The sequence below is a fragment of the Hesperophylax consimilis genome, chromosome 16, assembly GCF_061612785.1.
Source record: "Hesperophylax consimilis isolate HC1 chromosome 16, BYU_Hcon_1.0, whole genome shotgun sequence".
NCBI lineage: Eukaryota > Metazoa > Arthropoda > Insecta > Trichoptera > Limnephilidae > Hesperophylax > Hesperophylax consimilis.
In genome coordinates this window covers 11390901-11415649 of record NC_142851.1, presented here as the reverse complement: position 1 = coordinate 11415649, position 24749 = coordinate 11390901, and the positions used below count along the sequence as shown (strand labels likewise).

General features: G+C 35.0%; 1 protein-coding gene across 3 annotated transcripts; it reads left to right on the top strand.

Annotated features, from left to right (window-relative positions):
- The first annotated feature begins 333 nt into the window (after window positions 1-333).
- Ada2b (Transcriptional adapter 2B) lies at window positions 334-23501 on the top strand. 3 transcript variants are annotated; one of them, XM_089640873.1, is made up of 11 exons: window positions 334-342; window positions 420-517; window positions 605-664; window positions 744-885; window positions 1997-2214; window positions 4135-4207; window positions 5295-5448; window positions 10013-10208; window positions 16848-16927; window positions 17550-17700; window positions 18825-23501. In XM_089640873.1, the coding sequence occupies exons 1-11, from the start codon at window positions 336-338 to the stop codon at window positions 18984-18986; spliced, it is 1341 nt and encodes a 446-aa protein (XP_089496999.1). In that variant the 5' UTR covers window positions 334-335; the 3' UTR covers window positions 18987-23501. The 3 variants fall into 3 exon arrangements, with proteins under 3 accessions (XP_089496999.1, XP_089497001.1, XP_089497000.1); XM_089640875.1 differs by having other exon boundaries at window positions 16853-16927; window positions 18825-18959; XM_089640874.1 differs by having other exon boundaries at window positions 10013-10232; window positions 16853-16927; window positions 18825-18959.
- The last annotated feature ends 1248 nt before the right edge of the window (window positions 23502-24749 follow it).

Genomic DNA, 24749 nt, shown 5'->3' with positions numbered 1-24749 from the left:
TTATAAAATATTCTCAATCTTATAAGCTTACATTGCCTCAAGTAATATATTTTTGGTTTGGAATCAAAATATTTATTTGTTTTCCCTGTGAAATTCCAGAGGTTGCACATTGGCAACACCTGAGTTAAACCATAATATTCCTAATAATTTTCTATAGACACGTGAAATGGATGCACAACATTAATACACGAATATTTTTAAATTAATTTTCTACTCATGCAAACTATTTGCTTTCTAGTGTATGATCTAAAAAGTTTTTGGTAGAGTCTGTAAACGCCCCGATTTTAGAAAAGTGAGCATTCATTGTCTTGTTGCTTATTGTCTATGGAGCAAAGATGGCGGGTGAGTAGACGTTGCGGAAAGTCAGTCGTATTAAAAAAATAACTATTTTGATTGATTTATTCATTGTTTTGTTTCAGATTTATACGCCAAATATTGCTGCACCTATTGTCAAGAAGAAATCTCCGGATTGAGGGCCCGCTGCTCGGAATGCGCGGATTTCGATATCTGTCTGCTTGTGAGTTGTGACGTCACTGACATGCGTCGTTTTCAGTAAGCGGCAGATTTGAATGATTGATCAAAAAATTGTTTGTTTTTGTTTCAGTGTTTCTCGGCGGGAGCCGAAATAGGACCACATCGAAATGATCACTCATATCAGTTCATGGTATATAAATTCACAGCTTTACACAAATTAAAAAGTTATTTACTATTTCCATAGTTCTGATGACTGTTTGTTTCTTTAGGATTCGGGAACCGTTGGCATTTTCCAAGGACGTGGTAGCTGGTCAGCCAAAGAGGAAGTTCGGCTCTTGGACGCTATAGAACAGTTCGGCTTCGGCAATTGGGAAGATATCGCCAAACACATAGAATCCAGAAGCCCAGAAGGTATACTGATAACAGCATGAACAAACATAAACAAATAACTCGACCGGTCGGTGGCCGAGTTGACATCGCGTTTGGGTCCCACCCAGGCGTAGTGTGTTCAATTCCTCGGCTGGCTAAGTCCTCCATCACAACACGAGCAACATTTTCAGCTTACTGTGGTGGTAGTAGGAGATTTTCAAATATTGTCAGGTTATTCGTAACCCGGGAATGTGTGTCTTTCTTTTAAAAAAAAAAAAAAAAAAACTCATCTCGAACCATTGGTTATATTATGATTATATAGCAATTATCACAGTAATTTCTGTAGATAAATTTAAATAATAATGTCCAAAACAAAATTTTCAAGACAACATCTTCAGTTCGACTTGTCTATAAACTGAAAGCTTAACTTGTTGCAATAATTCAATAATATGTATTTTAACTATAATAAAATTTATAAAGTGACATAAGACTCCAATAATGGGGGTTTGCTCAACGCTCACATTTCAATTATATCTGATAAACATATTACTAAGAGCTCCATTGTTTCTAAAGGGATCCCCATGGATGTTAGTTATTTTATTTAAGATTAATAAAAAACTGGACGTTACCATTAATATATATTTTACGTAGAATGGATTGAAAATTTTATGAAACGTTTTTCAACTGTAAAAGTAACTAAGCACCAGATATTATTTTTCTATACGGTTAATTAGTAACTTCCAGAGGGATCCCTCTAGAAACATCTGAGATTTTAGTAATACGTTCATCAGAAATAATTAAAATAAACCCCACAGAAAGATCGATTTTCTAAGCTTGCTAGGCCAAAGTAGATCTTAGGTCTGTCCATTACGCCGGGCCACGCACCGAATATTGTTTTTACACAACTTCATCACTTATGTCGTTGAGATTCCCACTTTATTTTAAAGATTTGATAGGGCAAATTCAACCACAGGTCTATTCAATAAATACACCAGGGCTACGTGTCACATATTTTTATGAGCGACTGCTTCACTTACGTCGTTAAGATTCTGGCTTTATTTTAGGGTATTGTCTCATCTTGATTATGAATGAAACTCTCAAACCTAAATAGATTTTATTTAAATATTAAAGAGTCAATAATTTACCACTTCAGAAGCCAAAGATGAATATATCAGCCGCTATTTAGAGGGCAGTATCGGGCGCGCCACATGGGGAGGGGTGGAGTCCCCTTCCCGCCCGGCTCCTCCGCCCCCTGGGGAAGATGGGGGTCCGCTGGGGCCAGGGGCTGTTGCCCGTTTGCCCCCACTAGCTCTGACTCCCGAGGAGGCGGCCCAACTGGGCTACATGCCAAACAGAGATGACTTTGAAAGGGTAAGACAGAGTCAATTATCTTACCGCAACTTACTAGTGGTGGATACTCCTATTATCACCCTGGGTGAAAAAGCACTAATCAGAATCGAAGAGTTGCTTAAAATGGATTTAGCTGTGTTTGGTTTTGGTGTGTGACCAGATCTGAATAGCAAGGTACTTCCTCTTCCCTATCTTATTCCCTTCCCCCTACCTTCAGCCTCACAACATACTCCGATCGGGGATTCCGTAGTCCCACTGGCTCTGGACAGTTGGGACCCTTGTCCTGCATTTCCATACATTAAATAACAATTTGTGTTTATCATTCGTGGGCTTAGGATCACAGAGGCCTAACTACAAAAACTGGTGTTTCGAGTTGGGCATATCCTGCGTATCAGTTGGGCATACATTTGGGCATATGAGCATTCTAATCTTTGTTTGCGTTTATCTCAAAACTATGTTTTTGTAGATAGGCCCCTGTGATCTTAAACGCCCGCATTGTAGATTTGGTTATTATTTCACAGACTGCTATTCACAGTAAGAAATACTTTTTGTACTGTCTTTCTAAAATTGCTTTTCAGAATTAAAACCAGCTTGATATGGCTTTAGCTTTGTTTAATTACCAGCTACATAGCCAAGTTTTACCAAACTTTCCGTAATATATTTTTTTCACATGGATTTTTTCAGCAATGTATTGTTGTAATGTGAGGTCTCATTGCAGTACATCTAATTTATTATGTTGACCTAAAAAGAGGTATAAAAATTAAATATAAAAGTTATCCAGTGTTGTGTCTTTTAATATTTTCGATTTTTTTATGCAAGCTTCTTTTCACTGAGAAGTTGAATGGAAAATTGTTACTTTACCCAATGTTATTTATTTTTATTATACTATGTATACATGACATTTTTTGCATTATTTTGTTAATTATTTAAATCATTATCTGTACAAATAATACAAATCAAACAAAATAGCACCCTGATCTAACAGTTCTGGTAAAATAAAACAAATATACAATTTTATCTTCTGAATGAATGCAGTACATAACCACATAACACAACTCGAAAATAATTTCATTTTGATGCATTCTTAAATGTTAAACGTAACATACGTTATAATCAGTGACCGGGTATCTCATCAAAATGACAGTTCAACACACCTACAAAAAGTGATATAAACTCATGAAAAGTGATGAAACAAAAACTAGGTTACATAGGTAACTATTTAACCTAGTTTTTGTTTCATCACTTTTAATGACTATATCACTTTAAAGGTGTATTTATTTGTCATTTTGATGAAATATCACAGATGGCGTTCATTTAATTATTTTATTAAAATACACCTTTTGCAAGTTTTGCTTTAAAATATTAAGACAAATTATTTGTTTGCACCCGTACATACGCATTACAAATATGAATACATAGTTTAGTCCGTACAAAAACTTAATTCTTTCAAGAGGTGACCGAATAACTCATCAAAATGACAATTCAACACACCAATAAAAAGTGCTATAAAGTCGTGAAAAAAAAAACCAGGTTATATATGTAACTATTTAACTTAGTTTTTGTTTCATCACTTTTCATAACTTTATAGCACTTTTTATAGGTGTGTTGAATTGTCATTTTGATGAGTTATCATTTATGCAAATTCATAGCTGCCTTTTTTGCTTATTATAGCAGTATATGAAGTTTTTACTCGTAATGTGGTAAATGCTTTATAATGAGTAATTTTAAAACATTTACCATTTCAGCTAAAATTGTGCTGACTTTTGTAATCATGGGGTTTCGAATACAATAGCCCAATAAACCAGTTTACCATTGTTTTAAAATGCATATTTTAAAGTTATCTTGAAACGTTTGTCTAAATACAATGGTGACTAATTGAGTGGAATGTGATTGTGTTTGTGTCTGCTTGCATGAGTTAATGCATCTTGTTTTGCATTGCAGGAGCATGACCACGAAGCTGAGCAGATCATTTCATCTTTATCTTTGAACACGGAAGATGATGACCTTGATATAGGTAATTATTTGCTTATCTCATACGCAATGATTATGTGCCATTTGGAAGTGTGAAGTAATACAAGCGCCTTTGAGGTAATTTTTCGTGAACACAGCGCTATACAAATTATTATTATTATTTTGCATGGACAGGATTTAAATAAATCGGCATGTCAAAGTGGCAACCTAATTAAGATGTGTATTTAAAGGCACATTGTAAAAAGGTGTGCAAATCAGGTAATTTCATTCTATAACTTTATTAACCCCTCACGTCTCTGGTACATTTTATAAAATCCAAATCAATGGAATATTTCTGAACGTATTCAAAAACTAAAAACTGTTTTTGAAAGGTGATGAAAAATATGCATTTAAATATTTAAAAAAATAAGTATATAATATTTTGGAACATTAAATTTTTTAATGAAAACATAAAGAAGTTTTAGCTCACCTTATGTTTTTTTTGTCTAAACACAACTAAAATTACTGGTAATGAAAAAACATATTTTATTAGACTAATGTATTATAAACATTATAGTCACCTTAATTTTTGTCATTGCATATAAAAATAACAAAGTTTCTATTTACATTGAGTTTTTTTTAAATTTTTTTATTTTTTATTAGGCATTTTATAATATTTTAAAACATTTTTTTAGTTTTTTCGACCACCTTACCACATGGCACACACCCGTGTTGCGGCGGTCGGTTACTTGGCCTAGTATATTTTATTTAGTTAGAAAATTTTACATTTTATATCTAGTGTACACCTATTCTAAAACTGCTATAAAAATATTCCATTACCTGCGCACTAATATTTGGACTTCACAACATTGAGACATAACCCACGAAAAATTGCACGACTTCTGGCTTCCTTAACATTTAAAAGGAGTTCATTGAACATTTTGAAACCTTTATAATAAATATTGTTTTGTGTTGCTGATAAATTTGTCTTAAGAAGCCTAAAATCATTTCAGCTTCTTCTTCTTTTAGGTTAAATTTTTGGGATGTATGAGCACTTTAGATTAAACTGTATTGGAATTAATCATCCTTACATAGTCATTTTCATTACAAATGCCCCTGCAAGATGATAATGAAAACATTATTATTTCCAGCCCTTAAATTATCCCAAGTGGATATGTACACACGTAGACTGAGGGAGAGGACGAGACGGAAGAGACTGGTCCGAGACTATCAGCTCGTCTCCACCTTCTACACCAACCTCAAGAACCGGGGGAAGGTCGTCACCAAGATGGTCAAGGAGAAGAAGTAAGTCCATCTTTAGCCATCGAATACTTTTGCTTATTCAGAAATTACTAAGGACGGGTTGTTTCGGAGAATTTGAACAATTATTCAAATTTCATAGTTTATTTTCAAGTTCTGTGAAAGATTTTTTCAAGTTCTGTTTTTATTTCAGTTTTGTCAAGCAACTAGCCTATAATGATATAATAACAGAACTTGAATGTTGAAATTTGATGAATTGTTCAAATTCTCCGAAACAACCCGTCCTAAATCTTTGGCTTCATTTCTTGGTGAAGGTAATTAACCCTTTGCACTTGACGTAGTTTTTAGTTACTGTTAGTCGGAACAATATTGAGTTTTCATTGCGATACAGCAGACGGGCAGGTTAACCGTTACATGATGCCATTATGGCATATTTCTGTTTTTTGATACAATCTAGATATCGCCCATGTGAATCCTACAATTGCATATGGTTAATATTTTTGTGTAGGTTGAAGTGTATTTAATTTTTTTATTTGCTTAAAACGAGTTTAAACTTCATCAATAATAAAAAAAAAAAAACTTTTCCTGTCTTACTTATAAAGATTCTCTAATACGCCGCTGCAGCTCTGGTATAGCTATACAGTGAAAAGGGCTGTATATTGCTCGGGTTAAAATATTTACTCATAAGAATATTCATGCAAGATTTTATGAGATTGGCACCACTTTGTTCCAATCCTCAAAAATACGGTCATTTTTGCATTGCGCGTTTAGTTGCTAACTTCACGTTTCTTCAGATGACATTTGCGATGTCATTGACCCGGTCTGCTTTGAATTGCTTCGAAATTAATCTTTGGCCAATTTGATTATGCATTCCGTATTTGCTTTGGTAAATCGATATTTCGTTTTAAAATATTCCTCTGATAGTGCTGCCAATGGGTAATACTGCTTTTTTACATTTTCATTGCTCGGCTGATCAATTTTTGTCAAATCAACCAAGTTTTTAATAATGTCCGCGATCTCCTTCTTAACTTTTTCGCCGCTACGCGCATCAATTCATGCGAAAATAATTCGTGCCCCCCACGCTACGCGCATCATATCATGCGTTTCACTTTAGCGGCTTGATACTACGTAAATACGCGACGAATTTAGCAGATAACTGAACCAAAAAATAGTTCAATCCTTTTTCTTACTGACATCTGGCGTTTGCTGGTTAAAATATAATAAATTGTTTACATAAAACATTGTGAAAGCGATGATTCGTTAAATCTTCATTCAGTCATTTGAATGTCGCGCCGCTGAATCGTTGTGTCATCCATAGTATTTCTTAGGTGATCTAATCTGCTTTGATGGACTTATGCGTCGATGTAAAATATTGACCGATTTCTATTTTGCGAATCTTTTTAAGTAATTTATTTTTCTGTGATACATTAGTTTGTTTGTGAACTTAAGTGACGTGACGTGTTTTAAAAATAGTTATTTTACTCAAGACTTTTTGATTGACTTTCGTTTGTTTGTGAACTTTTACGTGACGTGTTTTAAAAATAGTTATTTTACTCAAGACTTTTTGATTGACTTTATTTTGTGATTTTATTTCTAAATTTTGTGGACAACCTAAATAGTAATTTATCTGTCTATATTTATAGGCTTACCGTTTATATATCAAAATTGAACTCCCTTAAAAATGGCAAACCCCAGTCTTACGGAAGACGAAATTTATGAAACATTTTTAGACATGGACTCTGATTTAGAAATAAGTGAAGATGATCAAGATATACCAATTACTGAAGAAGTTAGTGACAGTGAAATAAACGCCCCCGGGACAAGCCAAGATCATGACTCTCGTACACCTAACTTAGACTATACCGTAAATGTAGACTGCTTTTCTTCTTGGACCTCTGGTCCATTTATTCCAATAGTTCATGAATTTGATGATTTTGTGTCAGGTTTTGATCCATCCACTTTATTTTCTGGTAATTCATCGGAAATTGACTTTTTTGAATACTTCTTGAACAAAGAAATAGTGACAAAAATGGTGATCGAAACTAATCGATATTACATAGCCACCATATCAAAACAAGAACCTTCCCAAAAATCCAGACTTCGTAAATGGGTTGACACATCTGTCGAAGAAATGTACATTTTTTTTGCACTGTTAATGTTAATGACGAGAAACCGACATCTTACTATCGAAGAACACTGGTCCACTGACCCATTGCTCGCTAGTACAATTTTCGGAAAAACCATGTCTAGGGATCGTTACGAAATTATATTGCGAATGTTACACTTCTCAAACCCCGACACACAAATTCCTGGTGACCGACTTTACAAAATTAAAATCCTAATTGACCATACCCGAAAAATGTTCAAAAAAACTTTGATACCTTATGAAAATTTATGCATCGATGAGAGCATAATTGTTTTCAAAGGGCGTTTAATTTTCAAACAATATATACCATCCAAACGTCACCGGTTTGGAATTAAAATGTTTGTATTGTGTGACGTGAAGACGGGTTTTATATTAGACTTCATTATTTATTGTGGCGAAGGGACTGACATAACTGACTCTGAATGTCTCGGAGTTTCGGGGGCTGTAGTAACGACACTACTTCAAGATTATTTAAATAAAGGACATAATCTTTTTATTGATAATTGGTACAGTAGCCCTCAACTATATGATTTTCTCCATACTAACAAAACCAATGCATGTGGTACGGTGCGGAAGACACGAAAAGGCATGGCAAAATTTAATAAACTTAAAAAGGGTGAAATGAAAGCACAACATCGTGGACCTCTGTTGGCTTTAAAGTGGTGCGATAAAAGAGAAGTTCACATGCTAACAACCTTACATGACGACTCCATGGACATGACGGGAAAAGTTGATTGGAAAACTCGTCAACCAATTATGAAACCCAAGTGCGTTCTAGACTATAATAAGTGTATGGGTTCTGTTGACAAAGTGGACTTTTTTTTTTTTTTTTTTTACGGTATTACCGCACAAGAGTCCCAACTGCTCCCGTCTGGAGCCAGTGAGACTATGGCATCCCCAATTGGGGTATGTTGTGAGGCTGAGGGTATTGGGGAGGGGAGGGAGATAGGAAAGAAGAAGGTGGGGAAGTACCTGGCTATTCAGATCTGGTCACCAAACACGGCTAAAGCCATTTCAAGCAACGTTTCAATTCTGAATGGTGGTCTTACACCAGGGCGATACTGAGAGTATCTTCCACTCTGGAACGTGCCGCAAATATACTATATATTATTTTTAATTAATTAATTGTGAAATAACACAAATTAATCAAATAAAATTTATTTGCGCACGCCGGGTTCGAACCCGCGACCTTCGGATCTGTAGTCAAAAGCGTATACCACTAGACCACGCCGGCCGTCAGTTAAGTAGTATTAATTGCCTGCGAAAAACAATTAAGTGGTATAAAAAAGTGGCCTTCCATATTATTGATCTGTATTTATTGAACTCTCATGTAGCTTTTAAATCAATTACAAATAAAAATGTTAGTTTAGCAGATTTCCAATTAGCCGTAATACGACAATTATTGCAAAAATATCATGAAACTTCCCGATCTGAGCCTCATTCTCGCTCTTCACACGATTTACCTCTGAGACTAACTGCTAAGGCATTAGCAAAACATATGCCCCACCCAATAAAGGGAAATAATTCTCAAAAACTTCACCGAGCCTGCCGAGTGTGCGCCATTTCTAAAAAAAGGAAAATGTCCCAGTATAAATGCCTAGAGTGCGATGTGACATTGTGTGTGTGGCCATGTTTTAGAAACTACCATGAAAAACAAAACTTATAAATATTTCTCCTCGTGTTAACTTTTTATTAAAACTTTATTTGTTAGTAGATATAATAATAAAAATAATTGTGTTTTGATGATATCGGCGCAGTGGTCCAAATCCCATCAGACCGGGTAAGTAAATACTATAAACAATATAGCAGTGTGCATGCGATGGCGACAGTTCTTGTTGATTTCTTGTGATGGGTCACTGTTTATAATATTATATCTGTATCCTGCGGTTTATTGTTTATTTATGTGTTTCAACAAACTTCAAGAGCATTAATAAAGCTTTTAAGATAAGCAAATCATAAATCTGTCTAGAAATAAGAGATTTATAGCTGTTTCAAGTGGTGGGTTTTGATTTTCAAAGTGAGTACCGCGTACGAGTGTAATTTTCGGTACATTTGATCGCGGTGAAAAGGTTAATGCCGCAGTAATAAGTCCTTAATCCTGGGGGTCGGGCAGTTTAAATATCTGTCAGCCACTAATACTACGGTATTACGGCCGGTACACGCAGTACGATTATGTGTAACGTTTTCTACTAGCCTGTTCTTATCCCTCCGTATTATCTGTTATGAGTTAGACGGTTCGAGTTTAGTTTATTATTATTATTTATTTCCGTCGGACTTTCTCTTTGTTTAGGATGGGTTAGGTTTGTTGTTTTTTTTGTTCTTTTTTTAAAACTTTTCTTCAATTTTCTCTTTTGTCATGGAACCTGTTATTTCATTCGAAAGCTGCAGAAGATTAACACATAATAATATCAAAGTCTCTATGCAGATTTAGGATGTTAACATTGGTTGATATATTCTTGGCAGGGACTTCACAGACCGCCTACGTCCCTTCACGCGCTTCTCCTCCCGGGCGGAGCACTCTTCCGTTGGGGGGGCGCTGTGGCGTGAGCGGGAGCTGCGTGCGCGGCTGGGTGAGCTGGCGCGCTACCGCCGCCACGGTGTGACGCGTGGAGAGGAATGCGCGCACTTCGAGAGCCACGCAGCGGCGCGTCCTGCCACGGTGACGCTCGCACAGCGCATGGCGGTACACGCACACACGCTTTCACACCCCCCTCATTTGCATGATGACATCTCACCAAATAGACTAATTTCAAAATTACTTATATTTAAAAACCTCATTTTATGAAAGCTGACAATATTTCTGAAATTTATAAGCTTTTCTCCTCTTTGTCCCAAATTTTTTTTTCTTAATTCAACCAAATAGATTCTACAGTGTTTACATTAAGAGTAAACATTATTTCATTTGTGTGGCAATTTAAAATTGAACGAACTATCGTAGTGTTATTCATAATAAATTTATTTAATCTTCTACATTAAAAAAAAAGTTTCTTATATTTAATTTGTTTGAGTCGCGGAGTCGCAAAACCCGCTCTGGAAATTTGTGATGATTTTAAAATATTTGCAAAAAACAGTTTTGGGATACTTGTTTTTTTTTGCTAAATATTAAAATAATAAATAATACCTATTTATTTAGATATTTAGCATAATATATGTATTATATTCCAATTTATGTTCAAGGTGTTTCAAACAGTTTTTCGCAACTATCTTAAAATCAAATTTCTAGAGCGAGTTTTGCTTTGCAACTCTAAAATCGTTTATCTCAATAAGTTTTTCGTTTGCAATTAGATTTTCAATTTTGGCAATTGTCGTAATGATCTTTTTGGTGACTTGTTCAATTCAAAAGTTTTAAATAGAGAAGCAGAAATAGCCTTATGAAAATTTTTCGACAATTTGTGCAGTTATTGTTTTATGTGGTAACATTTGGCATTTTTTCTGCTATTTAAAGTTTGTCCAATGAATAGAACGTATAAAATTAAAATTCTGTTTCTCTATTTCATTACATAAACCATTTATTCTTTTTTTAACTCATTTCGTTGACCATTATTAAAATTATTGATTTCACTATAAAAAAGATTGTTTCTGCCAAAGCATGCTAAATTTTGAGTAAATTGGTAGGGAATGTTATATTTATTATTTTTGGTTATGCCTTGGTTACCTAGTTTTTAGATCTTTCATTCAGAACAACATCATCGATTCATTCATTTTTGTTTCATAAATCAGATCATTGATCAATTCCTCTGCTTACCAAACACAGGGCTTCAGCTTATGCTTTACCTTTATAGACATAATAATCTTCAGGTTCTTGTGTGTTTTATCTCCTGTTGTGAGAGAGTTGCTGTTAGGGTCTGGCAATAACAATAATGAGTAGAATTTTTACAGAAAGATTATCATACACTATTTACACAGATAAGTTAAATTTCTACAAAAATATTTATTTATTTATAAACTTTATGCCCACATAAATTCAACAGGGCGTTGTAAGGAAACCTTCTGAATTTAATTAAAGTTAGGTTAGATTTGAAATTTATTGATTAAAGGAAATTAGTAATGAAACTTTGAAGAGAAGATTGTGTCAAAAATACCACTATTCAAAGGCAATAAAAACCACAATAAGAACAAACCTTGGATCGACAAACACATACTAGCATTGATTAAAGAGAAAAAGAAAGCCTGGGATGGTTATAGATTATCCAGAAAACACATGGGAAATGTAAATGAGATTGAAAATGAGTATTACAGAGAATATAAACTGAAAAATAACTACCTTGTGTCGCAACTAAGAAATACCAGAAAAAACTTTGAGCAAAAATTGATTGACAGCGGACAAAAAACATTTTACAGTTATATAAGGAAACAGATTGCCTCATAAGTGTCTACTCCAACCATACTATATAACTTCTCTAACGAAACAGTGACCAGCGAGATAGACATAGCGAACATCCTTGCAACACAATTTGAAAAAAACCTATGTCAATGAACCAGACACCAGTATACCAACTATTAGTCAAGATGTGTATGTAGATAGTTCACTATGCGAAATAGAATTCACTCCAACAGCAGTTGAGAATATTTTGAAGGGGTTACGAGAAGATAGCGCTACTGGCCCTGATAATATTCCTGCTATTGTTCTCAAAAAGTGTGCAGCAACCCTCAGTCATCCCATAGCTCTGGTTATGCAACAATCCTTTTTAGATGGGAAACTCCCTAAAGATTGGAAGAGAGCTATAATTACACCCATCTACAAAAAAGGTGATAAACTCAAACCAGCAAGTTAGAGACCTATAAGCTTGACTAGTATTATCTGCAAAACCATGGAAAGAATAATAGTGGACGAGATACGCTCATTCCTGATCAAACTTGACATAATCTCAAACAAACAACATGGATTTGTGCCAAAAAGATCCACAATTACCAATCTCATTCTTAACATAGATTACTGGACAAACGGATTCCCACTGACGTAATTTATCTCAACTTCGAGAAAGCCTTCGATACTGTTCCAACCAATAGACTGTTGGCTAAACTTAAATTCCTAGGCAGAAGAGGACGACTTCTCGAATGGATCAAATCCTTCCTCACTGAGAGAAAATTACAAGTTCGAATTGGCAACCAACTGTCATCTGAGCGAAATGTGACCAGTGGTGTCCCTCAAGGATCAGTTCTCGGTCCAGTTCTGTTTATTTTGTACATCACGGACCTGCATACTATAATAAAATCAGACTCCAGCTGCTTTGCAGATGATACAAAATTCTTTGCCAACCCACACACTCATCACAACCAACTGCAAAACGATTTAAACGAAATATATCAATGGACAAATGATTGGCTTCTAAAACTCAATGTCGAAAAATGCACTGTCCTACATGTTGGAAAAACTAACCCTACACTTGCCTACAATCTTAATGGAACACGTCTAAAAGAAGTGACATTACAACAAGACTTAGGAGTTACCATATCACAGGACTTGAAATGGGAACCACACATCGCTGGAATTGTGAAAAGAGCAAATTCACTAACATATCTAATCAGGAAAACCTTCGTTGACCTAACACCGGACATGATGTTAAAAATATATAAAACATATGTGCGACCTCTCCTGGAATATGCTTTCCAAATATGGAGTCCTTACTTCGCAAAGGATATAAATCTGTTAGAGAGAGTACAGAGACGTTTCACTAAAATACCAAGAGCTCTGAAAGATCTACGATACGAAGATAGACTCAAGGAACTAAGATTTCCAACCTTACAAGAAAGAAGAGAAAGGGGTGACTTGATCGAGACTTTCAAAATTTTATCTGGATATTACAGTTGCCCTGGCATCCAAGAGATCTTCACTACTAATAAAAATATAAATCTCCGTGGACACTCAAAAAAAATTACCAAAACGCCTTTTGCATCTAATCCTAGAAAACACTTCCTTGCAAATAGAGTAGTGGATGCTTGGAACAAACTCCCACAACATGTCATCGATGCAACAAATATAAATCAATTCATAGCTCTTTTTGATTCACATTTGGAGAGAAGAAAGGACTTAGTTCAAACTTAAAACAACTCAATTACTGTCAAACTTGTTGTGAAATCAGATATGAGCGCATCAGCAGAATGCTGCCTGCTCATTACATAATAATAATAATAATAAAACTAGGTTAGCTTAGGACCAGTGGCGGTTTTTTCTAAGGTGCGTTTGTGCAGTGAACTCTCATACAAAAAATAAAAGAACATCTTGTATTATAATATTACAACACTTACAGCGAGTTCGAAATGAATCCCATTTGTGCATTATGAATGTCGGCGGAAAACACCAGTAGATGCGGGAAATGTGAAGAGGATGAAGAGACTCCAATTCACCTATGGTGCCAATGTCCTGCCCTGGTGGGAACTAGGCTCAGATACCTGGGGAGACATACAGTAGAACCAGAAGACATAGCCACATACCCAATAGCAATCCTGATGAACTTTATTAAAGGGACTGGGTTGTTGTTAAAGGATTGAGGTAAAATGGGAGATGGCACAATGGGCCTATGGCCTAAGTGTTCACGGGAACTATATGTATACTGGCTCCGCCCTTAAAAAAAAAAAAATTCCGCGACTACGGGATCTACATAAAGACGCCAGAGTGGTAGACATACAAACATTGGGTTTTTACTAGATGATCGTGAGTGCAGTGATTATGAGATTTTTTTAACACCAAATTTGTACAGATGAGTATTTTGCAATAATCAACAGTTTCGCTAATCTCTGTTGAAGGGATGTGATGAGATTCCTTTAGAAATAGGGAAAATATCACCGTTTAATTTTTTCCTAATATACCTGAGGGAATTTATTTCTCTGGTTGAACTCCCAATGAGGCCACAAAAAGCCACTGATCAGATTAGTAAGTTCTAGTTCAGTTAAATTCATTATTTGTATATTGGTTGCAATTGTGTTCAATGTTGACATTCACATGAAGGTCTGCATACGTTTTTACAAGATCCGATATCTTGTGACGAACGGGAGATAAAACACACTAGGACCGAATTTACAATATGAATATGGTGGTGGTTTATTTGAAAAGTCAAAATGCAAACTATTGTTGCTATACATAAATGATTATTAATACTAAATATAACTTCATTGCCATAAATCTTTTTAATGAAGAAATTTGTTTACATTATGTAATTTTCAATTCAAATGCTTTGAAACTCTTTTACATATAAGGTTTTCAAGTCCCGAGAAATAGACTTCTTCTATTAGAAAGCCTGAAGTGTGTAAAATTAGATAATTTAAATTTTCAGTCTTCAAGGGACTGAATAAAGACTTTATAAGCATGAAAACTTCTTATGTGGGTTCCACTGCAAAATAAAACCCACACTTATAAGGTTCCTATATACAGTAGAACCTCGTTAATTCAAAATCCAGCGGACATCAAAAATCAAATTTCGAATTAACGAATTCCCACGTAATTCGAAATTTTATGAAAAAAAAAAAAAAAAAAACGCCGAAAATCGATTTTCTCGGCCGCCTCTTCAAATCCGGGTGGTATTTTAGTTGTAAATTCGTATTAATACCAATTATTTCTTTATTTTCGCGGTCGATTACCGTAGCGGCCGGCCCTGTAAATTCAGATATTCGCAATAAATTCGTATAAATGCTATAAATTTACGCGTAAATCGAGATTTTGCTGCCGATTTCGGTCGCGCCCTACCCTTTAAATTGAGATATTCGTAAAAATAAAATATATTTCCGCGTAAATCGAGATTTCGCGGTAATTTTCCGTCGCGGCCGGCCCTTTATTTCAAATATCTGAATTTGAATTCGTAAAAATACGATATATTTCCGCGTAAAACGAGGATTCGCGGCCGTATTCCGTCGCGGCCGGCTCTTCAAATTCAGATATTCGAAATAAATTCATAAAAATGCTATATATTTACGCGTAAATCGAGATTTCGCTGCCGATTTCGGTCGCGGCCTACGCTTTAAATTGAGATATTCGTAAAAATACGATATATTTCCGCGTAAATCGAGATTTCGCGGTAATTTTCTGTCGCGGCCGGCCCTTTATTTCAAATATCTGAATTTGAATTCGTAAAAATACGATATATTTCCGCGTAAAACGAGAATTCGCGGCCGTATTCCGTCGCGGCCGGCTCTTCAAAGTCAGATATTCGAAATAAATTCGTAAAAATATGATATATTTCCGCGTAAATCGAATTTTGTCGGCAGTTTTTCGTAGCGGCAGGCCTTTTAAGTTCAGATATTTGAAGTAAATTCGTAAAGATATGTCATATTTCGGCATGGATCGAAATTTTTCGGCCGATTTCCGTCACGCCGTATTTTTTCAACGCGGATATTCGAAGTAAAGTTGGTAAAAATACGATATATTTACGCGTAAATCGAAATTACGCGGCCGAGTTTCGTCGCGGCCGACCCTTTAAATGCAGATATTTGGCGTAAACTCGTAAAACTACGACATATATCCGCGTAAAATGTATTTTCTCGACCCTTTAAACTCGGATATTCCAAATAAATTTGAAAAAATACGACATTCCAGTGTAAATCGATTCAGATTTACAAAATAATAATACTAATTAGGACGATGTATAACCACGTAAAAATACATTTTCGGCATTTTACCGCCACGGCTGACTTTTAGATTCTGATTTACGAAATATTATGATTTATTTTCGCAAAAATCTAATTTTTTCGAATTACACGAACAAATTTTCGTGCGCGGACAAAAATAAATTTCGAATTACGAATTAACGAATTTCGAATTAAAAAAATTTTTGTAAGAAAAAATTTTTCAGCGGAAATTTTTTTTGCGAAAATTTCGAATTACGCGTTTTTTCGAATTATCGGGGTTCGAATTAACGGGGTTCTACTGTAATAAGTTATCATGCACAGGAAGTTTTTTCTTTGGTATCTTGAAAACAAAAACAGCCTAATTTGGAACTCACATGTAAGGTTATCCACATAAAAAGTTTTTAGCAAAATTGCAGAATTCTGTCTAAAAATATAATTTTTTTGGTAATATGTATACAGAAAATAGGGACACGCTCAAAATTGTCAATATACATGAAATTTTTCAACTTTACCATCTCCCCAGACTTAAATAGTCGTCTCTTGTAGTAATAAAGTCGAAGCACAGTGTTATTTTAAACATTTTTGTGTAATATTATGTCAATTCTGCAATTTTACCAAAGTTTTTTTTACTGATACCTTGTAAGAGGGTTTCGCTGTAACAATGAGGGATCCCCAGTAGAAAGAGAGTAGTTAGAATAGTGTGACTGCTTGTTTTAACTGTTTACGATTGTGTTAGGGCAGCAGTGGATGCACGGCTCAAGCGACACCCAATCACCGAGATCTCAGTCCAACACACCTTCCAAGCCAAAGAAAAAGGTTAGTCCATTACTTACAATCTGATTTGTGTACAATCTAAGTAAACCTACAATCTAATTATATGTTTTTAATCTAACCCATTTTGTTCAAACAAGGCACACTGGATAAATTTTTCTAATCTGAACATAGGTAGTTGGGAAAACAAACTGTTTTGGTTTTATTGATTCCTAATCTGCATTTTTATTCACGGATCTGTTAAAATTTTACGGTTTGTAAGGTTTGCTTGTTCTAAACTCTGTCACATTTAGATCATATTGATTGAAGGTCAGCACCATTTTAACCTTGGCTTACAGGCTTAGTCCTAGTGAGGTTAATTTATGAGAAAAAACGTGATTTATGTATAGTGAGATGCAATAAATAAATAATTTTTATTTTTTTGACTTTTTAATAATCCCCGTTAACTCTCGATTCTCAGCCCGTTTTAGCTTTTGATTAAATTTTGATGAGCTGTTGAACAATGCTATTCAAATGGTGCGAAGTGTCAATCAAATGAGACAGTTTGCAATACACCTTTACTAAAGGTTTCAATTAGTGCTTTTTATTGCTAAAGAGAGGTAGGTACATATAATGTAAATAGATAATATTTGTGTAATAATTATGATGGTGTTTGTGTGTATTACAGAGAAGGCGAAAGCGGCTTAAGTTCCACCAGCCCAAGGTCCACACGGGACGCAAGTACCGCATGTGGATGCTGCAGAAGACCCTCATGCTCCAGCATCAGCAGCAACTTATGCAGCGCTAACTCACACCTGCTAACCAACACAGAGCAACAGGTGAGCCAAAATCGTCACACAATCACACCATTATACCGTCACACCAACACACCATCACACAATCTCACCATCGCACCGTCACACCACTACACCATCACACCACCGCATGATACATCATCACACCAATACACCATTACACCGTCACACTACCACATTGTGGACGCTGCAGAAGACCCTCATGCTCCAGCATCAGTAGCAACTTATGCAGCGCTAACCCTCATCTGCTCACCAACACGGAGCAACAGGTGAGTCTTACCGTCACACAATCACACCGTCACACTATTACACCCACACACCATTACACCGTCACACACTGTCGCAAGATACATGATCACACCAACACACCATTACACCGTCACACTACCACATTGTGGACGCTGCAGAAGACCCTCATGCTTCAGCATCAGTAGCAACTTATGCAGCGCTAACCCTCATCTGCTCACCAACACGGAGCAACAGGTGAGTCTTACCGTCACACAATCACACCCGTCACAGTATTACACCCACACACCATTACACCGTCACACACTGTCGCAAGATACATGATGACACCAACACACCATACACCGTCACACTACCACATTGTGGAAGCAAATTATGCAGCGCTAACCCTCATCTGCTCACCAACACGGAGCAGCAGGTGAGTCTTACCGTCACACAATCACACCGTCACACTATTACACCCACACACCATTACACCGTAACACACTGTTGCAAGATACATGATCACACCAACACACCATTACACCGTCACACTGCCACACTGTCACACCGTACAACCATCACACCATCACAATGTCAACCAATACCCATTTACCGTCACACTGTCACAATGTCCTAGTCAGTAAAGTTTTGTCAGAATTTTATTCACCTTTTTTTTTTAGTCAAATGAGTACTTCAACATTTCCATTCCATTGTAAGGGTATTCCGTCGACCTATCCTGCACTATTTTTGCAGTTTCGGTCCATTGCATGCCTAGTCTCTTCTTAGTAGCTTGATATTCTTTGGTTTTCTTTACAGGTTTGTAAAATTGTATTACCTTTCTACTGTATTATTACCACTGTTATGTGTAAATAGTAATACATAATATTATTATATTAAATGAATATAACTCTTCTCCTCAGCTTTGCACGTCTCTCAACCTGCCGCCTCTCCAATACATCACCATGAAGACCGTCCTCCTGCGCCAGCAAGGGCCCCCGTCGCCCCCCATGGAGCCATCCGCTGAGGCCGTGGTCACCCGCTACCTGCGCGCAAGCGGCTGGGCTCCCCCCTCCAACAGCTGACAGGACCCAGACCAAAGTTGCTTCCTCTAGTGTGAACCCGAGCCCCGTAATCAAGGGGCACACTATTCTTTCTCATCTGATCAACCCCATCAAGATATGGGACACTTTGATTTCTCGTCAGTTAAACCTCAAGGTGATTTCTCGTCAGTCCAGCCCCAACAAGAAGTGTCTCAATTTGATTTCTCCTCGGTTCAGCCCCAACAAAAAGTGGCTCAATTTGATTTCCCTTCAGTCCAGCACCAACAAGAAGTGCCTCAGTTTGATTTCTCATCAGTCCAGCCTCAACGAGAAGTGGCTCACTTGGAATTCTCTTCAGAGCCGCAACATCAGGAAGTGGTAACCTTTGATTTCTCATTAGATCATTAGACTGATTATGGAACTGTAAATACCGTTTACATTTCACTTCAATGTAAAATTACACTCTTAAAGTTCAATGCAAAAATGTTAATTCATTGTTATAAATAATATATTATGCTATGTGTTGTGTAAACTCTGTGCGTTTTTCACAAAATATTAGTGTTATGTGTATACAAAACATCAATAATCAACGGTGAAGAATATTAATCTGGCAACATTATTGCTATCTTTAATATTCTTCTATCCTTACCGCTGCATTATGATGCTTCGGTTACAATTATTTCGTGTACTAAAAACTAAAGCTAAGAACCTACGCTCATTCTTACTCGATGGTTTTACACTCATTTGAACATGTTCAAAGTGTGTGCCACATAACTCAATGCTTTTTTGTTCAATGCGAAAGTGATTCAAGGGCCCTAATTCTTGCTTGGTATATCTATGGTGTTTTGTGCCAAGATGCTCAAGCATGTGGACGCAACGACGAGCATGCTTCTAAGTCAACATGAGCTAAAACGTTGAGCATGAATAAACGTGTGCAGCCACCTTGATGTTTAAATTGTACAAGTCTTGAAAGATGGTAAAGCTTATCTGTTTAAATTTTATTGTTTTAATACATAGGATGACTGGATTTTGGAATTATTAGATATCCGATACGATTTAAAATAGTTATTATAAAGCATTTTATTGGGTTAGTCGGTTAGAAGAGGAAGAACTTAGAAAATTTTATCCAAAATGTAAGCACGGTGAACATCGTGATCTTATTTTTAAATACATATTCTTAACTCAAGTATTGATTGGGTTATTTACGTCATCGCTTTTGATAGACAATTGCTAGTGAGATTAAAGATGACAAATTGGATTAAAGATGTTGCTGGTATTTTATAAGCTGGTCACTTAACGTTTTATTATCTGGTTGATTTTGCTTCCGATAAATTTAACTTCGGTACGGTTTTAGTATCAACTAATAATGGAAATAAATGGTCTCATTTCTGAGCACTTTTGGCTGATCCACCAGTAGTTCAAAATTGAAATGAAAAGTTCTAACGTCATTTTGTTAATTGGCATAATATTAGTGTATAAATCTTTATGTGCGTAAATTAGAATTATTACACGCGTCGCTACTGAATTGGAGTGTATTTAGCCATTCTTCCTCCTAGTTGAACATTAAGCCTTATTCACAGGAGTTTTTTTATAGCTCAAAGCAATTTTCTAAAATCAAAAACAGTTCTGATTTTGTATGGAATATCCTGATTAGTGTATTTACGTATTTCTAGGAGGCTAATAAAAGCACTTCATATATCTTAGCCACAGAAAAAGTGTACACCCAATATAAGCGAATTCATCATTTCTACTTTGATCAACGGTCATTTATTTACGTTTTGAAAAAACTTGTAATTTGATCATTTCGAACATCCAATAGTGTTTGTAGCAAGATTAATATCAAGAATATAAGAGTCGTCGACTTGCAAAACTCTCTTCGGAATTTTCAGAAATCTGTAGATGTCACGAAAGACTGTTTGGACGCTTTGAATTTAAAAAAAAAAAAACTTTTTATGCTAAATTATAGACATAATTTTTTTGATGTTTAGCGAAAAATATTAATACTTTATTTATTTTCAATTTACTCTAAGCACTTTTTGTGATCGTATCAGAACCAGTAGAAATTTCCAAGTCGACGCCTCATAAGATACTTATATCACAAAGTTTGGGCATGAACATTTTGCTCTCCATGTGAACAGGGTTTAGAAGTGTCCCATTTCAACGAGTGTTGACTGTGAGTTGAATGAAAATGAGATTGAACTAATTTTAATTGTAATCATGATGATTATCATCTGTTCTCTGTCTCTTAGAAATAATGTATAATTTGCTCAATAGTTTTACTTTGGGAGGGAAAATAGTGAACTATTTATATCGATAATAAGTTTTAATGAGGGAATTTAAAAAGTGACTCACATTTGGTAACTGTTATCAGTAATACAAATGTATTTCTAACATACCTCGATGAGAAACTCGCCTTACAATAAAATTAAAACCGGTCTCTGTGATTGTCGCAAATTGATGATTTTTTATTAATGCTGAGAAATTAAGTTTTGTATTTTTCCAGCGGGTGTGTAAAGAGGAGAGAATGATAAAATAATGAGAGAGAGAAGCTTAAAACTTAAGTGAGTTGGACATGATAATGTATAGGCTTTCCATCGAGAGCTCTGGCGTGATTCTTCGCTAAATATCATCTTTCAAGAAATTTATATGTAGGGTTTTAGCACTTTGGGATGAGTTGCACCAGAGCTGTCGTTGGCTTAACCACAACTTCTTGTACATAGTATAAATATATAATGTAATAATTATTTGTAAGTCGCCATTTTGGAATGACTTACACAAAAAAATAATGATCGTAGATAGAAATTATTTATTATTCCTTTTTATTTTGTAAGTATTTCAGTTTATTTAAATCAATTTCAGCAGTGTTTTTGTCTGTGTTTAGAATAGTAGACTCTTGAATATCCAAGCTTTCGTTTATTTGTTTGTTGATCTTTTGAAGTTAATTTTGTCACTTGTTCGTCAACATTAACTGTCATGATCAAAAATTTTAAAATATCACATTATGTAGGGTTCTTTTTTAAATGTAATATACATATTTTGTTGGCACTCATTTGGCTTATTACACAAACTTAGAATAAAGAAGAACACGAGAAATGCCTTGTGGACATGTTTCGTGGTCTTAATCGGGCATTAAATTTCCAATACAAAACTGTGTTTACGAAATTCAAATGGGATGGAGGCGAGTGTAAGTGAGGCAGAATGCTGGGCTAGTGGGCTAAATGGAAAATTTGTTTCCATTCAAATTTATATGGAAGGCACTACTAGTTTTATTCTTCACTCTATGTACACAAACAATTGACTGTAATATGGGTTTGCGTTAATCAACAAACAGACTTATCCCCTTGTTTCCCTGGATGGTGAGAGTATGGACACTCCTCAAATTCTTTCTTGAAGTTTACACTGACTTGTTATTATTAATAGAATTATAATTATGTTTCTAGATAAGTATTCCAAATTCTAGGCCTTAACCCTTTCTCAACCTGTGTCGATTTTAATGGCAACGTTGACTTATTTCCTAACAATGTGTTAATTTTTGTGTTTTTAGGCATTATTCTGTTAAAAATGACTTCAAAATGTTCTAAATCCATAGCAGGTACCTACATACATAATTAATTTGGGTGAAAAAGGGTTCATACCTTTGTTGTTCTTGGATAATTGAGAGTCTACTGTACCATTTCGAGTTTAAATTTAACTAAATTTATGCTTGTATTTGTTTTATTTTATTAGTGGTTCAATTATTTATCTTAGCAACATTTAAAGGCACCTTTAAATGGTATGTGTTTGTATCTAATATGAAAACCAACTCTATAATTAATAAACAATGTATTGTCAATAATATTCTATGGAGCACACATTTGCTGCAATTTTTAAACATTCCTCATTGTTTTACGATATCTATTATTTTATAGTTATTATAATATTATCTTTTATATTTTAATAGTTGAATGCTGATAGGAAGAATACTCGCACTGAAAAAAAGGTTTTAACAAATTTGGCTTGTTTATAGGCATTCATGTAAAATAATAGTAAAAATATGTTTGCTGGGAATTTGAATATATCTTGATGCTTATTTTAATTATATCTACTGAAAGGACAGAGAGAATAACTCACTAAAAAACAGTTTATTTATAAAAAAGTTCCGCTGTCTAATTATTATTACGCGTGACAGTTTTTTTTTCACCCTCTGAATACATTATCAAACTGTCAGTTTTTAGAGGGTGAAACAGCTGTCACGCGTAGTAATAATTACACAGAAGAGTTGTTTATAAATTATCTGTTTTTTTTTTTTTTTTTGTAAATTTAATAATAACATTGAATATACAAAAGAATTACCAAAAGTTAAAATGGAGTTACAAATTAAACTTTATAACATAAATAGATAATTGACACACACATTTATTTACACGAAATTATTTAAAAAATATTTTTTGCCAAAACGATAGAAAATGGCCAATATTTTGAATTATCTGAAATAATTATTTGATTTATGTGTGAGGGAAAAGATGTTTGTTAGTTTTTGTAATATTTGCTATTTCCTCGGACAACAATGAAATGTGAGAAAACCAAAGATATTAGAAGAACGAGATGTGCTATGAGCAGTTCGTACTGAGTGGAATTGTTTTGACGAGTGTCGCCGGTTTTGTTCACCAATACTACTGCACACCTTCGCTTGCGCTAAGGTATCCGCACTAATACATAGAACAGATTTCTGTGCGTACACGTCCCGATACCGTTCAAAGTACCCTAATTAGGTAGTACTCCGGCTACGGTCCGGCGGCCAACATAGCATATCTCGTTCTTCTAATATCTTTGGAGAAAACTGTGTTAATCTGAAACCTACACTACACATTGCAGTGCATAGCAAGGTAGTCATAATATCATTAAACTGCGCATATCAGTTGGTAACAGTCTACTGATTAAATACCTGTACTTTCACATTTGTTATTAAGAGAATAATTCTCTTTTTTTTTTTTTTTTTTTTTTTTTTTTTTATAAATTTAATTTAGAATAAATTTGATAATATTATTATTAAGTTCTGCAAGTGTTTTAGTTTTTTATTATTGTGACAGCTGTTTCGGCTTACAAGGCCATTTTCAAACTGTGGTTAGGCCACATTGAGACGACGTTTTTATACTATTTCAAATGTAAATTTTGAAGGTGCATACATTGATTTATTACTGGTTACACCGATGACATGATCTATTGTTGGTTAAAGTTGGTTTAAGATCATGTCATCGGTGTAACCAGTAATAAATCAATGTATGCACCTTCAAAATTTACATTTGAAATAGTATAAAAACGTCGTCTCAATGTGGCCTAACCACAGTTTGAAAATGGCCTTGTAAGCCGAAACAGCTGTCACAATAATAAAAAACTAAAACACTTGCAGAACTTAATAATAATATTATCAAATTTATTCTAAATTAAATTTATAAAAAAATTAAATGGAGTTCTACGAATTAAACACAAAAACAATAAATAGAATAATTCTCGTAATCATTACAACTAAGAGAGTTTTGTTACCTGCATTATTTTAATCCATTTGTAGGTTCTTCTTCTCTTAGGAATAGTGACACATTAACCGTTTGAAATTCACAGTTTTGTTGAGTAATAATAATGTAAATGCCGAAATTAATTACACACTCGAGCAATGGAGATTTCCAGGTGTTCGTTTTTCGATTCAGCCTATTCGATTCAGCCCATTCAATTTAATTGATATCACACCTCCAAATATTAATATGGAAACATAAACTGCTTACTGTAGTTTATAGCCAATGAATCCATCTAGATTTCACAGTTTATCCC

What these genes read in the sequence shown, in the direction of transcription:
- Ada2b (XM_089640873.1), top strand. An exon ending in AAGATGGTCAAGGAGAAGAA is followed by an intron (nt 5,449 to 10,012) that starts GTAAGTCCATCT and finishes TATTCTTGGCAG; the next exon opens with GGACTTCACAGACCGCCTAC. An exon ending in TAACCAACACAGAGCAACAG is followed by an intron (nt 17,701 to 18,824) that starts GTGAGCCAAAAT and finishes TCTTCTCCTCAG; the next exon opens with CTTTGCACGTCTCTCAACCT.